Source organism: Peromyscus maniculatus, chromosome X (assembly GCF_049852395.1).
Source record: "Peromyscus maniculatus bairdii isolate BWxNUB_F1_BW_parent chromosome X, HU_Pman_BW_mat_3.1, whole genome shotgun sequence".
Taxonomy (NCBI): domain Eukaryota; kingdom Metazoa; phylum Chordata; class Mammalia; order Rodentia; family Cricetidae; genus Peromyscus; species Peromyscus maniculatus.
In genome coordinates, this window is record NC_134875.1 from 7,270,543 (window position 1) to 7,287,783 (window position 17,241).

The 17,241-nt window shown below is 37.6% G+C and overlaps 1 protein-coding gene across 4 annotated transcripts in view; it reads right to left on the reverse strand.

The window, feature by feature from the left end:
• The window catches only part of Aff2 (ALF transcription elongation factor 2), a 578,922-nt gene that overhangs the window by 393,264 nt on the left and 168,417 nt on the right, over positions 1-17,241 (reverse strand). For 2 of the 4 annotated variants that reach the window (XM_042268758.2, XM_042268756.2), the window contains exon 2: positions 4,036-4,156. In XM_042268758.2, coding sequence (XP_042124692.1) covers positions 4,036-4,156 — 121 coding nt within the window. Of the gene's footprint in view, positions 1-4,023; positions 4,157-17,241 lie in introns of all 4 variants that reach the window. The other 2 variants (XM_042268755.2, XM_042268757.2) reach the window with 1 other exon arrangement.

Sequence of the window (17,241 nt, forward strand, 5' to 3'; positions counted from 1 at the left end):
TACAGTTAAAGCAAAGAAGAGAAATCAGTAAGGAAGGAACATGAAAGAGTATTTATGTCAAGAAAAAGCTGCAGGTGCAATGAAATGTACTTTGTATTGCTAGTTGATGAAGCACTGATAGCATGGGACAAGATATAAGGTCATTATTTAAGTTTGGTGAGGCAAGATTTATGGAAGTCCAGGCCTACCACCCCAAAGTTTGATTTTCAGTTTGATAAGCATTCCCTTTGATAAGGAAGAGTTTTGGTGTGTCTACAATTTTACCACTGATTTGTGAACCAACTTGAGGCCTGCCATTGCATATTTGGATACTCCAAGGAGAGCATGTCCATCATTAGTCTTGGTCTAGGGAACTTTTTCAGGCATGCACCAGTTCTAGTGTTATGATATGATGGTAAAAAGGGAAATATTCCTCATTGATGTGTCAGTGAAGCCTAAACATGGGCATAGCACCACATGACAATTGCTTACCAATTTAAGAATAAATAAAATTACCATATCATAAACCTGTTTCTATACTACAATTATTTCCCTTAATAATTATGGCTCAAGAAAAAAGCCTGTTCAGCAAGGACAAGGGCAATAAGTGGCTAACTATGCAACCACCCTGAGTCTGACTAAACATTCCATGTGTGACTAAATGCTCCTATATCTGTCCCTACATGTTGTATTATACTATAAAAAAAGATGATGCTGAATACCTTTGACAATGTTCAGAAGTTTTCTCAATGACTTTGCAAAAACACACTGCTTCCATCAAAAAATTGTCACACAACTATTTAATACACCTCATTAATTAACAATTACCATGAAGGTACAAGGTTACTAATTCATTATGACTTAAAATTATGTAGAAGTAATAAACCAAGGGTTCTTCACATTATAACAATGTTAAGAACTGGATGGATGTTGAGCTATAAATATATCTACCACCCAAGAAGGGTTCCTTTTTTATAAATTCCATCCAAAGATTTAAAGCTCATTTGATAAGTTTCTCTTTCATCCCAAAATACCTATCATCTTTGATTTTGTCCCCAAAATGGAGGCTATGATTTCTTCCTGTTATTTCTCCCATCTTCATTTTACTCTGCAGCTTTGTTGTCATTCTAAAGTTCTGCTTCTATTCTTCTTCCTCTAGCTTGTGATTATTTAGGTTTTTCAATCTTATATTTGGTTTAATCTCCTTTGGGACCTTGCTATATTCTTCATTACCAACCCCTCAACTTTCCACCTCTCCCCAGTAATCTCTAAACACATGCATGTTTATCTTATGTAAAGAAAAACTCCTATAGGGCTGGAAAGATGGCTCAATGGTTAAGAGCACTTGTTGCACTTTCAGAGGATCTGGGTTCAGTTCCCAGCACATGAATGATGACATATAACCACACATATGTACAGTTTCAGGCGATTCAAAACCCTCTTTTGGCCTCAGCACACATGTATTACACACCTGTAGGCAAGCACTCACATATAGTAAAAAGAAAACAAACCTCTCTATATAATTGTTTTTATTTCTTTATTTCTCCATGCAAGATAAAGTCCACATTAATTACCTCTTTCTCTATTTAACCATTTCCTGTCCATTCTCCAAATCCTAGCAACTGGTTGCCCACAAATTTCCTAAGGTCATAAATTATACCTTAACTGTAAAATTCAACAATGAATTTATGCTCCTTACATTTCCTGGTTTCCTGGAGAAACATTAGTAGCAAATCCATTCTTCAGGGAATCTTTCATTGTCTTGGTTCTCATTAAATGTTAATTTCCCCTAGCGTTCTACCTATCTGATCACTTACTTTCAGTTCTATCCAGTACTCTGCTTTTACCACATTTTAGCCCTTAATTGTTGCTATTTCCTTGTAGCACAATTTGTTAGAAGGTCTTATTAATAAAAACCAACCCAGTGCCAGTTATTTGGGTGAATGCTGAAAGATCAGAGAAGCAGAACAAGCCACAGCCACCTCACCTTGCCAACTTCTCAGCTGATCCTGTTTCCTCAGACTGGAAGCTTCTGAGTCCTCATCTGAATGGATCTCAGCTGAACTGCTGCTCAAAACCCTAAAAGCTTAACTGACCCTAGTTCCTGGTTTTCACGCCTTGTATACCTTTCTGCTTCCTTGCATCACTTCCTGGGATTAAAGGCATGTGTCACCATGCCTGGCTATTTCTAGTGTGACATTGAACTCACATAGATCCAGATGGAATATTAGGATTAAAGGTGTGAGTGCCACCATTTTCTGGCTTCTATGTCTATCTAGCTGCTGTTCTGTTCTCTGACCCCAGATAAGTTTATTAGGGTGCACAATATTTTGGGCAACACAATATCACCACATTTTCTAGAAGTCTCATATTTTCCCTTCTTATCCTACCATCACACTTTGTAATGGTGACAGTATCTTTCTCAAAGCTTCAATGTGCTCCACAAATCTCTCCCTTGACTTCTCCCATGAGCTCCAGACTTGGGTATCCAATACCTTTTCCTTGTTATCCCACTACATGTCAAATGCAGCATGGTCAAAACTAATTTTTTTCACTATAAGCAGCAACATAGCTTTCCTCCTAAACTACTTAATAATGATAACCACCATTTCCTCAGGTAAGAACAAGACAAACCAGAAACTCAGTTCTTCTTAACCCATATTACATTTAGTTAGAAACTCAACCTTATCATTTCAACTTTCACACTTTATCTTCAATACAACCTATCATGAGTTTCTTTTATCAAATATAATAGCTCCTTAAACTTCCTCTGTCCATTCCTATTACCTATGTCATCACTCATTCATGGCACACTAATGTTACTAGTCTAGAAATATTTTGTTTCTCTTTGTACACTTGTCTAAAGCAGTGATTAGTACACACTGGACATTCAAAATATGTCAGTTAAATCAACCATATATCTGAATATACACATTTAAACATAGTACATAAATTGGATCAACTGAAGTTGTAAAAAAGTTTTTGGTGTGTGTACGTGTGTGTGCACGCACACGTGTGCACATGTGAATTGCTGATCATTTGAAAATTAGTAGTTTTGTCTGTCAGTATTACAAAACTTGAAAGGTACCCAGGTGTGTAAATCAAGAACTCCTTTCTTTTTTTTAAACAAAGTAGCTGAAATCTTGCCTTATTAGATACCAATGCAAACCCCCAACTCTCTACACCAAAGTAGAATCTGGACCTCTTCTGCATTCATTGAGAACTTTCCTTTTTCAGAAGCCACTGTCCATTAACTGATGCCCTTCTTAAATCACCTCTTGAATTTTCATTCATTTATCTCTTTTATTGGTTCAGTTTCATTAAAAATTATACTACTAATACATTTTAATAAAACCCAACTATCTGCCAATTATACAATAAAAATCTCCCCTTCCAATATCTTTCCAGTTAACCCTAATCTCCACCACCAAAAGAAACATCAGAAAGAGTCATCATAAACTCAATACTTGTAGTCATAGCTGTTTGATCATTTATGGAGATATGTAGGAGACTGAATGACACTGGAAAAATCAACCTTGTTTCCCTCTATCCTCTGGTTGAACAATCTCCTAGCCTATGCTTATTAGACACAGGAAATAAGATTGGCTTAATTTCCTTTGACAAGAATACACAAATTTTTTAAAAGATTATTAAAACTACCTGCAGCTATCATTAAACTAAAATAGGGGAAAAAGCATCAGTCTTGCAGTAAATGGCACTGATTCAGAAGATAAGTAGTCCTGCCCATTGTCCCTCTAACGAAGTCTTCATGGTTTGCCTGGCTAAACACACTGGAAAGCATGGAAGGAGTATTTCGGTATAACAATGGTTGGGCTGTGAGGGGCTCTTTGAAGACAGAAAGTCTCACAAGCCAGAGAAAGTAAGTGTTATTCTGGCAGACATCCCCTGAAAGTTTCAATTGCCCCCAATGCGGAAATACATATATCTTGTAAAATAGCTTTGGTGCTTGAAAATAAAGTGGGTATTAATAAGAAAGTTCAAGACTATAGAAAAGAGTATTGTCCAAAAACATAAATTACATACATATTGAGCTACCTTGTAGGGCTCCCCAAAAAGATCAAAGCCAGAAGAAAAGAGATCATCTTCTTGTTGAACTTCTTGATTTCTTCGTTCCCATTCCCTTTTTTTAAGTGCACTACGATCCTGTTCATAGTGACTGATATGAAAAAGAAAAAAAAACAGAGAAAAAGTAATTAGTCATCAAGAAATTTAGATCTCCCTTGTTATTCCTAGGAATAAAAAAAAATGCAAGTCAATCCTACCTAACTCAGTGCTGCATAGAAAACAGAATCCTTTACTTTATCTGTACTAACCTTAAAAATAAGAAACAAACCAGAAATTTGCTCATTAAAAGTTCTACCTGTGGCCATGAAAGTATATAGAATTCTTGTCGCTCATCCTTTTTTGGTTATTAGATGTAATTTCACACTCTGCAAAACTAGTCTACTATACAGAGAATTGCTGAATTAAGGTTGTATCATGTTGTCAAACACCTGGGGCCATGAATGCACATATGCCTCATAAAAAAAAGGAAACAAATGATAAAAGCATGGATCTTTAGGTAAACTGGAAATCTTCCCAAAGCTTTTACCCTATCTTAATTATCATGGGTAAGTTTAAGGACATTAAGCCATCTTATGTGGAGGTGGACACATACAAATATTAAATTATTTAAATACTTTCATTACTTTTTGTTTGGCTGTTCTTGTTTTGATTTTTTATTATGATTTTTGTTTCACAATTGACTAGAAGCCATTTTGGAAAAATATTTAGAAAAGAAGGGGCCTAGCTGAAACAACAAATGACAATCAATGAAAGAGACATGTGGCAAAAGCATTAAATGAACTTGATATAAAACAGATCTGCCAAATCAAAACTTAACAGAGAAATAAGGGACTTAACTGATGTTATGACTCAAATGGACTTAATCAATATCCTCAGAACATTCCACCTTAACAAAAAAATATACCTTCTTCTCAGCACCCCATGGAATCTTCTCTAAAATCAGCCACATACTCGATCACAAAGCAAATCTCAACAGATACAAAAAGTTGGAATAAACTCTGTATTCTATCAGACCACCATGGTTTAAAGTTAGATTTCAACAACAACAAAAATTACAGAAAACCTACAATCTCATGGAAATTGACTAATGCTCAGTTGAATCACTAGTGGGTCAAGGAAGAAATAAAGGAAGAAATTAAAAACTTCCTAGAGATCAATGAAAATACCACATACCCAAACATATGGGAGGCTATGAAAGCAGTGCTAAGAGGAAAATTCATATCACTAAATGCCCACATAAAGAAGTTGGAGAAATCTCACACTAGTGACTTAACAGCACACCTGAAACCTCTAGAAGAAGAAGAAGCAAAGTCACCCAGGAGGAATAGACACCAGGAAATAATCAAATTGAGAGCTGAATTCAAAAAAATAGAAACAAAGTGAACAATACAAAGAATCAATGAAACAAAGAGTTGGTTCTTTGAGAAAATCAACAAGATAGACAAGCCCTTATCCAGACTAACCAAAAGGCAGAGAGAGAGAGAGCATCCCAAGTAGCAAATCAGAATGAAAAGGGAGACATAACAACTGACAATGAGGAAATCCAGAAAATCATCAGATCATACTTCTAAAACCTGTACTCCACAAAATTGGAAAATCTAAAAGAAATGGACAAGTTTCTGGGTTGGTATCACATACCAAAATTAAATCAAGACCAGATGAACTATTTAAATAGACCAATAACCCCAAAGGAAAAAGAAACAGTCATTAAAAGTCTCCCAACCAGAAAAATCCAAGGACCAGATGGTTTCAGCAGAGAAATCTACCAGATCTTCAAAGAAGAGTTAATACCAATACTCTTTAAATTGTTCCACACAACAGAAACATAAGGAACATTACCAAAGTCCTTCTATGAGCTTACAATTACTCTGATTCCCAAGCCAAACAAAGATGCAACTAAGAAAGAGAGTTACAGACAAATCTCCCTCATGAATATTGATGCAAAAATACTCAATAAAATATTGGCAAACAGACTCCCAGAACACATCAAGCAACTATTCACCATGATCAAGTAAGATTCATCCAGAGATGCAAGGTTGTTTCAATGTACGAAAGTCTGTCAGTGTAATATACCATATAAAAAACTGGAAGAAAAAAAAAAACACATGATCATTTCATTACATGCTGAAAAGGCCTTTGATAAAATCCAACACCCCTTCATGATAAAGGTCCTGGAGAGATTAGGAATATAGGTAACATACCTAAACTTAATAAAGGCAATTTACTGCAAGTCAACAGCCAACATCAAATTAAATGGAGAGAAAAATCAAAGCGATTCCACTAAAATCAGGAACAAGACAAGGCTGTCCACTCTCCACATATTTATTCAATATAGTACTTGAAGTTCTAGCTAGAGTAATAAGACAACAAAAGGAGATCTAGGGGATACAAATTGGAAAGGAAGAAGTCCAATTTTCACTATTTGCAGATGAAATGATAGTATACATTAGTGACCCCAAAAATTCTACCAAGGAACTCTGACAGCTGATAAACACCTTCAGTAATGTGGCAGGATATAAGATTAACTCATAAAAATTAGTAGTCCTCCTATATACAAATGACAAATGGGATCAGAAAGTAATCAGAGAAACATTGACCTTTACAATAGCCACAAGGTATAAAATACCTTGGGGTAATTCTAAGCAAGCAAAGGACCTGTATGACAAGAACTTTAAGTCTCTGAAGAAAGAAATTGAAGAAGATATCAAAAAATGGAAATATCTCCCATGCTCATGGATAGGTAGGATTAACATAGTAAAAATGGCAATCTTACAAAAGCAATCTACAGATTCAATGAAATCCCCATCAAAATCCCAACACCATTCTTTACAGACTTGGAAAGAACAATACTCAACTTCATAGGGAAAAACAAAAACCCAGGATAGCCAAAAGAATCCTGTACAATAAAACAACCTCTGGAGGCATCACAATCCCTGACTTCAAGCTCTACTATAGAGCTACAGTAATAAAAACAGCCCAATCAATGAGAGAGAGGAAGGATTATATGAACAAGAGTATGGAGACCATGATTGGAGAAAGTACAGAGACAACTAGCCAGACTAGTGGAAACACATGAACAGTGATCCAATAGCTGAGGAACCCCCATGGAACAGGACTAGGCCCTCTGGATAAGTGAGACAGTTTTTTAGCTTGAACTGTTTAGGGGGCCCCCAGGCAGTGAGACCAGGACCTGTCCTTAGTACATGAGCCAGCTTTTTGGAACCTAGTGCCTATGCTGAGACACTTTGCTCAGCCTTGGGAAGGGAAGAGGGGATTGTACCTGCCTCAACTGAATGTACCAGGCTCTGCTGATTCCCCAGGGGAGAACTTGCCTTGGAGGAAGTGGGAATGGGGGGGGGTCATTGGGGGAAAGGCTAGGGTGGGAGCAGGGAGGACAGGGGAATCCGTGGTTGATATGTAAAATGAATAGAAAATCTCTTAATAAAACGAAAATAAAAACATTTTTTAAAAAGTGTGGGGGAACTATCTCTGACCCCCACCAGCTGCAACACTCAGGGGAGCAGGCTCTGCACCTTGCCAGGGTAGCACAAAAGAACCAACCCTGTGAACGCAGGTGTGGGTGAGCCAGTTCTGAAAGTGTGAGCATGGGAGAGCTGTCCCCATTACTCATATGTCTGGTGGTGGCATGGACAGTGGAGAGATGCTCTCCTCCCTCTCCTCTTGTCCAGTAACACCTGGGGCAGGTAGAAGAGCTGGCCCTGTGGTCATAAGAGCTGACTCACACCAATTGCAACACTTGGGAAATCAGACTTTGCTATGACAGCACAATAGAGCCAATCCTGTTCGTGCAGGTGTAGGTGAGCCAGCCCCAAAATTGTGAGCATGGGAGAGCTGCCTCCATTACCCATCTGTTGTATGGCAGCATGGGCAGAGGTGAATTGCCCTCCTTCCTCATGTGCATCAACATCTGGAGCAGGTGGGAGAGCTGAAACTGTGGTCATAAGAATGGAAGAGCTATCCCTGACTCCCAGAACTGCAACACTTGGAAGAGTAGGCCCTGTACCTTGCTAGGGCAGCATAATAGAGTCAACTCTGTTAGTGCAGGTGCTGGTGAGCCAGCCCCCAAGTTGAAAGCATGGAAGATTTGCACCTATTTCACATCTGTCGGACCAACCTACGGCTGCCCAGGCCCAGACCCAAGGATATGTTTGGCCCACCCTATTATCCACCCCATCTATGATCTGCTAGAGCACATGAAGGAACCTGACCTGCATACCCAAAGCTTCAGGATCTCAACAACACAGGGCAATGAGCATCAATAGGGTATTAGAATTAAAGTTTCCCCCTTTTAAAATTTTCTTTTATTTTATCTTTTTTCCTTTTTTTTCTTAAATTTAGTTTTATTTGGGGGTTGTACAGGGGCAGAGGGCAGATGCAAAGGGATGGGGAAATGAATGGGATCAAAACACATGATATAAAAGACACATTAAATAAATAAATAAGCAAATAAATAAATAAATAAGCAAATAAATAAACAGGCAAATAAATAAATAAATAAATAGGGTTTCTTTGGTTTTGGTGTTTCTTCACAGCAATAGAACACTGTGAATTTGAGGCATTTGACTTGGACAGTGAGTTCCAGGCCAGCCATAGATAGCTACATAGTGAAATTCTCTTTCAAATAAACAAATAAACAAAATATTTCAAAATTAGGGGACAAATTTGAAATCTTAAAGTGAATTTTCATTACATAGTTATATAAATTTTCATAACACGGCTAGCAGATGATTTACATATATCATATATTATAACATATATAATGTATGTGTTTCCTTCTGTATAGTAATAATACCATATTAAAACTTAATTAGGTAATTGACATACAAATAGCCATGATTAAAAACAGGGGTTAACTGTGTATATCAATATAATAGTGAAGTTGGGGGTTTTGAATACATCATAAACTTCAGTGCCTAGTTAGCTTGTTCACTTTACAAGTACTATAATTGTCATCTACAAAATAAGGGTCTGGAGAAGTGCTTCTCAACCTGTAGGCTCCCAACGCCTTTGTGGGTGTTAAATAATTCTTTCACAGGGGTCACCTAAGACCATCCTGTATATCAGATATTATTACTCATAACAGTAGCAAAATTACAGTTATGAAGTAGCAACAAAAATAATTTTATGGATGAGGTTCACCACAACATGAGGAATTATATTAAAGTGTCTCAGCCTTAGAAAGGCTGAGAACCACTGGTCTAGAGAATTAACTATACAGTTTAATATATAAGGAGCATGTGATGCTACTACACTTAATCATCCACCCTTCTCCATAGGAATCTCAGGATTGTCAAACTCAGCACTTTGATTGATGAGGATATCATCAACATAAACAATCATTTTAAAATGGTGACATTTCTATGGTATTCAACTGTACCTCCAGCTTTCATAATATAAAATACGTTTAGCATATAACTGAACTTCTGAGGACTTTGTTCAAATATTATCACCGTGTGAAGACAGCAAAGAACATGTGGATTCCTACCAAATCTCAGGATCTATATAGGGCCTTGCATGGTCAAAACTGCTGTCATGTCCAGACTCTGAAAGCTAAGCTATCTAGTCTCACATGTTCTCCATAGTTCCAGTCCTCCCTTTTACTCCCAGGCAGAGCTACAAAACCTACATAGTTAACATACAATCAGTGTCCATGTTGGAGGCTGATTTGGAATTAAGCAGGCATAGTAACAACTTCAGTCCTTTTACTGTGGCATGGTACAATAACCTTAATACCACAAATAGACACAGATAATGCAAGCTCATCAGTTTGTTAGAAATGTAAGAAAAATGATTCTCAAGGTGGGGATCTAGTAACAATTTCAAGCAGGAATTAGCATAGTAGAGGTAGGAGGATTTTTGCACTAGAAAAGGACATTAATTTCTTTGCTTTCCATAGCAGATGATTTTCAACACAAAAGCAAGAACCGAAGTCTCCTGCTTCTGAGTAAATGTGAGCAAGATGTCAGTTTCCTAGTTATCTGTTCAGTTTTTGCACCTGACAGCTCATAATGACAAGCCCATAGATCACATTTAATTCTTCCATGAAGAGAACTGAAGTGCTTTGGTCTCTTGGCTTTACAAAATACCTCTTTCTCCTCTGAGTGAAAGACATAATTAAAACCTTAAAGGAAAAATAAAGGAAAGAAAAAAAAAGGAAATGTGCTTTAACTTGCATGACAGCCCTTCAAGCAGCCAGCAGTAAGGATACTTTAGGGGTTTTAGCTCTAGCTTTAATTTGTTAGGAGGCTCTTGGCTGCATTTTGCATCAGTTCATTAGTTACCAAATTCCAGATGCAAATTTGAATAACAGATTGAGCGTGTGCACGGGTGTTATCTGTTGCAGGCAAAACTGCCTGCTGCAATTTTTAACACATCTGACAAAGAACAGTTAATTCTCATATCTCTGGTGAGACAGAATTTACTCTCCATAGAGTTCCACTGCTCTTGGATAGCAACCAAATAGCTCCAACTTTTTTTCCCTTTCAATCTCAGCATGGTGTTGTATTGAAAGCTTCACACGGTGAAGTCTAATGAGAAATGAACCACGTGGTGATGAGGTTTTCAGTGTTTAACATCACTGATTTCTGACTGAAACCAACATTACTAATTTGAAGCACCAACTAATTAAAACCACAACTATGTATTTAGCCTCTTGTTATACCTACTGCAGTTTATAATTATGAGAACCTCTTTATCTACTCAATTAAATTTCTTACAGTTAAGGCAAGTTGCATTTGAACCTGTGAACCCTGCAGAGACTGCAAGAATGTCTGTCCCCTGAGGATTGGATGTATATTTATTCTTGGACTTTTTTTTTTTTTTCTGTGTGGGAGCAGGTGTGGAGCCCACATAGAAAGCTCAAGTCAGAAATGAGTTAATTATCATATTGATGGACAATCTGAGTTTATTCTGAGTCAGGCTCATCAACATGAAAACCCATCTTCCTATTGAAAGGTTCAGCCCCAAATCTCAACTCATTGACCGCCAACTATTATCAAGTTAAAATGTTTTTCAAACCTTTCCTCTTAGATATAATGGCATTTATCATATCAAGATGATATAAGACCCCTGACCATTGAAAATAAAATATACTCCTTGGTTAAAGAATCAAAGGCTTGTGCCTACCTCTCTTATGTTTTGGAATCCTTATGTCAGCTATGCTCATACCAGCTGATAGGAAAAGGCAGAAAGAAGTGGTTCCTAGCAAAGTTTCTGCAAATCACTCTTATACGTGGCAAAATGATGAGAAGACTCTCTCTCATAGAGGTTACTATATCTGCTGTCATCTTACCCATCTCTGTTCCTCTCAGGCATAGAGTAGCAGATAAAGTCCATTTGTTTATGCAGGGGAAACTAAAATGAGGGGAGCTGCTCTAAGCTTTCATGAAGTCAATGTCATCAAGAAAGGCCTGAACTTGACTTCTGCCTTCATTTTGAAATAATTTCTTCTCTTGTCATCTCTTTCGCTCATACCACTCTCCTAACCTTGTCCTTACATCTGATCTTAAATGTACCTAACTCTCATTTTGTACATTAGAAGCCCCACGTCCATTTGTGGGGCAATAAAACCCAGGGTACATATAGATTCAATGAGATCTAGAAAGTTCAATTCTGCCATATCCATTAGCTCACAGTGGTAGCTCACTGGGCCAACAATGTAGAGTTATCTTTTAGAACAGGAGCGCTAAAACAGGAAGACACTTTAGCAATCATCTAATTGTGTTGCCCTCATTTTACAGATGAGAAAATTTAACTAAAAAGGTAATGGGCTTCACAGCAGGTTCCAGGCAAAATTCAGAGCTTGGAAGCCAGGTTTTCACATTTCTAAACTAGCTCTCTCCACTACTCAAGGTTTGACACTCCTGTTTCCAGCATACTGAAGAATATATATGAGTCTTATTCTTACCCATTAGTCAACTTTCCTTAGGATTGCATTGTATTAGAAACTTCCAATAGGAAAATGCTATAGGAATTTAATTTGGATTTGAGTATAGGAAAAAAAGCATTTGTTTCATAACAAAATATACAGAACCAAAAGTGTTTGTAAAAATTAACTGCATGTGCAGAAAGAGGTTGGGATAGGTAGAATGAACATTAATTTAAGTCTAGTTAGCTTGACTATTTTATGAACCTTAATAACTACTGTTTACTTAATTTTAGTATTTTACAAAGATACTTGAGGAAACATTAAAAAATACTAATATTTCAATTTATTGAAAATACTGCTATATAATATGTGCTTGACTATGTCCAAGTAGATGAGCATAAGCACCTGCGTCCTATCATCTGTCAGTTTCTTAGCGCAATGGACCAGTTGAATATCATTTGGTTTCCTTGAATATTTACTTTGTAAGACAATATTTGAGGCAAAACTACCAGAAATAACGGTGGAAGAAGCTTAGTATTCCACTATAGGACACCTTCTGAAAATGGGAGCAAAGATATACTTTATCCACAAAGCCTGTGTAAGCACTCTCTAGGAAGAACAAACAGATTTTCCAGTCACCTGTCTGCCCTCACTTCCATGTCACCTGCTAGCCTTCCTTTTCTTATAGGCTTATCTCTTCTGTTTCTTCTTTTCATTTTATTCTACCACATTTATTGAAACACAATTCATACATTGTACAATTTCATCCATTTAAAGTATACAGTGCAATGCAATTTAATATAGTCACTGAGTTCTACAACCATTGTGGTATGCTTTCAGGAAAATTTTGACCAACCAAAAAAGAAACTGTGTATCTTTTAGAGATCAACATGCCCTGCAATTCTCTAGCCCATACAATGTGTCCAAAGCTCAATACTTAATAAAGTTGTCTATTCTGAATATTTTACCTTCATGGAATGATGTATCCATGATGTATGTGATCTAGCTTTATATCTAGCTTCCTCCATTAAACATAACTGTTGCTAGAGTTTTCCGCCTTGCCCACAGTCAGGACAAATCTTTGTCACCCGCCAGTCCCACAGCCGCTCAGACCCAACCAAGTAAACACAGAGACTTATATTGCTTACAAACTGTATGGCCGTGGCAGGCTTCTTGCTAACTGTGCTTATAGCTTAAATTAGTCCATTTCCATAAATCTATACCTTGCCACGTGGCTGGTGGCTTACCGGCATCTTCACATGCTGCTGGTCATGGCGGCATCTGGCAGTCAGTCCTTCTGCCTTCCTGTCCTTTTATTTCTCCTCTCTGTTAGTCCCGCCTATCCTTCCTGCCTAGCCACAGCCGATCAGGTTTTATTTATTGATCAATCAGAACAACTTGACATACAGACCATCCCCCAGCACAGCCAAGTGCAGACCATCTCAGACACCTGCACTCAGGCCCATGGTCCTAATCATCCTCTATGTGGACCTGCTGAGTAACGCCACAAAGAACCCAAGAAGGGCTCCCACAGGACATACAGAACATCCCACAGCACATAACCTTTCAAGGAATATCAGTGTTGCATTGAGGAGTACTCAGTCCTTTCTGGAGTTGAATATATTCTGCTTCATGTGTTCTGGTAACCTTATATCACACCGTGTAGCAGGAATCTTAGAAGTTCTTATTAATAAAATCAAACCTGAGGCCAGTTATTGGGGTGAACTCTGGAAGATCAGACAGATAGAACAAGCCACAGCTAACCTCACCTGGCCAACTTCTCAGCTGATCTTGTTTCCGCAGACTGGAAGCTTCTGCTGAACTGTGCTGCTCAAAACCTAAAAGCTTAACCAGCCAAATGCTTAACCAGCCAAATGCTTCTAGTTTCTGGTCCTCATGCCTTATATACCTTTCTGCTTTCTACCACCACTCCCTGGAATTTAAGGCTTGCTTTCTGGGATTAAAGTGTGAGTCACCATGCTTGGCTTTATCCTTGAACTCATGGATTTCTGCCTCTGGAATGCTAGGATTTAATGTGTGAGTGCCACCATTTTCTAACCTTTGTATCTGGTGGTTGTTCTGTCTCTGACCCCAGATAAGTTTATTAGGGTGTACAAAATTTTGGGGAACACAATACCACCCCAACACCATTCTTCTTAAGAAGGCTCAACTAACATATTTTAATGGTTGAATTGCCATTCTATATGCTTCCCATTAGACTTTTTACTTCTTAATGCCAGAAGCTTTTATTTCCCTTACCACAGCCAAGGAATAAACACAAAGAAGTTTCTGTATATATGTAAGCAATGAGAAATGTAGAGGTTACAAGAAAGTTGTAGATTATTCTATTTGAAAAGAGCCTGTGACATACCTTGGGAATTCCCAAATGACCTAGGCTATTGTCAAGGCTTTTGGTTGCTATCCACAAAATACAATAAAGCCCTATTGCTTAAGACAAAGCACACCTACACTATTCATTGAACACAGAAAAATTAAACTGGTGCATGCATAGAGCCCTCATCTCTATGGACTAGTGTTTATGGTACAGGAAGGTAGTCTGATCACTACTAAAGGAGAAAGTGAAACACCAACTCAGTCCCAAATCCTGTGATCTACTATGGTGTCCTGCCTGCAAGATATGCTAGCACAATAGTGGCACAAAACTTGTGGAAGTGGAAAAAAAACACTATATGGTTAGATTTAAGGTGCACTCATGAGTTGAGACCCATCCCCAACACTGAGTGGCCAAGAACCTGAGACTAAATAGGCCAGAAACCTAGGGGAAAACCAAATACTACTGCTCTGCTAAAGCGATGTAGAAATAAAAAGACTTGTAATGACATTCTGCTATACTCACAGATCAGCACCTTGCTCAGCCATCATCAGAAAAGCTTCTTCCTACAGTATATGGGAACAAATACAGAGATGCACAGCCAGAAAATATGCAGAAGGTGAGAGACCTTGGAAGACTCTGCCCTAAATGGGATTTCTCTATATAACCATTACCCTCAGGATGCATAGAACTCTTTGGAAGAGGAGGCAGAAAAAGTATAAAAGAGCCAGAGAGGATGGAGGACACCATGGAATCAAGGATTTCTAGATACGACAGGACTGGCACGTAAGTGGACTCACAGAGACTCCAAGAGAGTCTCACTGGGGATACAACCAACTCTAAAGGTAAGGCCCCATGCCCAGCAGTAGATAGATGGCTAACAGAAAATGAACTCAATGGCATCTTTGGAGGTTCTTTGTCTCATTATTCAGGGCATTTATTTGTTTCTTTGTTTGCTTGCATGCTTATTTTTTTATTTTAATTTTAAAACTTAGTTATTTTAAGTATTTATTTATTTGCCTTACAGGTCCTTTGTGTATATATTATGGCTTCTGTTTTTATGGGATCCCTATGTGTGCAAATGTGTGTGGCTTTGCATCTCTATGTGTTTCTCATGCTTTTTGTTTAGCTCTTTTTCTTCCGTTTGCTTGTTCCTATTCTGATTGTTGTTTTGCTTTATCTTATTTTATTATTATTTTTAATATGACTTGTCTTAGTTTCTATTGCTGTGAAAAGACACCATGACCATGGCACTCTTATAAAGGAAAATGTTTAATTGGGGTGGTTCACTTACAGTTCAGAGGTTTAGTCCATTATCATCATGGTGGGACATGGAGACATGCAGGCAGGTATGGTGCTGGAGAAGGAGATGAGAGTTCTAACATCTTGACTCACAGGCAACAAGAAGTAGTCTGAGACTCTGGGCATGGCTTCAGCATATGTGAGACCTCAAAGCCCATCTCTACAATGACCTATTTTAATAAAGCCAAACTTCCTAATAGTGGCACTCTCTTTGGAGGCCATTTTATTTCAAACTACCACATGACTGTTTTCTAATGAGAGACAGAAAGGAGTAGATGAGTGGTGAGGAGAATCTCAGAGGAGATGGGGGAGGGAAAACCATAATCAGAATATAATCTATGAAATAAATATTTCCAACAAAAAAAAAAAAAGTCAACATTGAACTTAAAGTCTGACTCTTCATTAGTGCATCTTCCAACCTTTATTAAATAAGCTTCTTTTTGCAACAGATTATAGTCGATTCAGAGATGCACAACTAGTCAGTGTGCAGAGAATAAGATATTATGGAATTTTCATGTTTCATTGTACATTTGTATCACACTCTCTTCCCTAAAGCTCATATATCATCATGAAAGAGGGTCCAGAAAAATTGTAGGAGCCATAAGGAATGGAAATTTGCAGCAAAACAATATTTACCAGACATGACAGAGCTGTTATATACATGAACTCACTGTGTAAAAGACCCACTCAAGATCAAGACAGCCCAAATCCCAGCATAAACAGGGAAGGGCTCATGACTTCCAATCTATCTGTGAAACTACTGAATGTTGATGGCCAATGGGGGAAGCAGAATCACTTTTCTTCAGGGAGGTAGTCATTTAGAGAAGATCCCTGTTCCAGTAGGAGATCCTACTCATACATGTACAGGAAGCACTAATCAGATTCCATGTATTTTTTTTAAGAAGAGAATGTGAAGTTGAGAGGGGAAAGTGATAGTGGGCGTGATATGGGAGGAATTGGAGAGGAGGGGACTAGGGGTCATAATTGATTAAAACCTATTATATGTGGATATGAAGTTCTCAAACTGTAAAAAAAAATTTAAAGCATAGTATGTTGTTAAGGATTTAGATAAAATTATCTTGACTAGCCTACCAAAACTCCAAACTTGCAGAGTTTATAGCCTCATGAATTACATTATAATCTATAACAAATAAAAAATTTTAAAACTGCAATGATAGGTAAAACATTTACAAAAAGTAAAAATCAAAAAGAAAGCAAACAGAAACCTGACATTCACTAAAGGAACACCTTTTGTTTTTACTAGGAAGAAAGCTTTAAAGAAGCTTCAGTGAGGTAGCACCCATTGAAGCTCCTAGATGGGCTCTTTCACTTACTAGATGCTTGCTCAATAATAGAAAATTACTTAATGTTCATAAGCTTGTGTTTCTTCATGCATAAAATGGGAATAATGTTTATGCTCTCTTCATTCATGTAGTGTAATTCTTAAGCAAGATGGTGATTGAGAAAGGGTTTTGTGCATTATTGATTTTTGATCACAGTTAATGGACAAGAACACTGGCACTCTGATCATGTTCTTTTTTGTCATACAGCATTTTAATACATATTTCCTTTGTAATGACATCTGGGCAAGTGGTAAGATACATATAACAGTGTTTATTTAAAAATAAAAAAACTTGAGGTGAGAACATTGCCC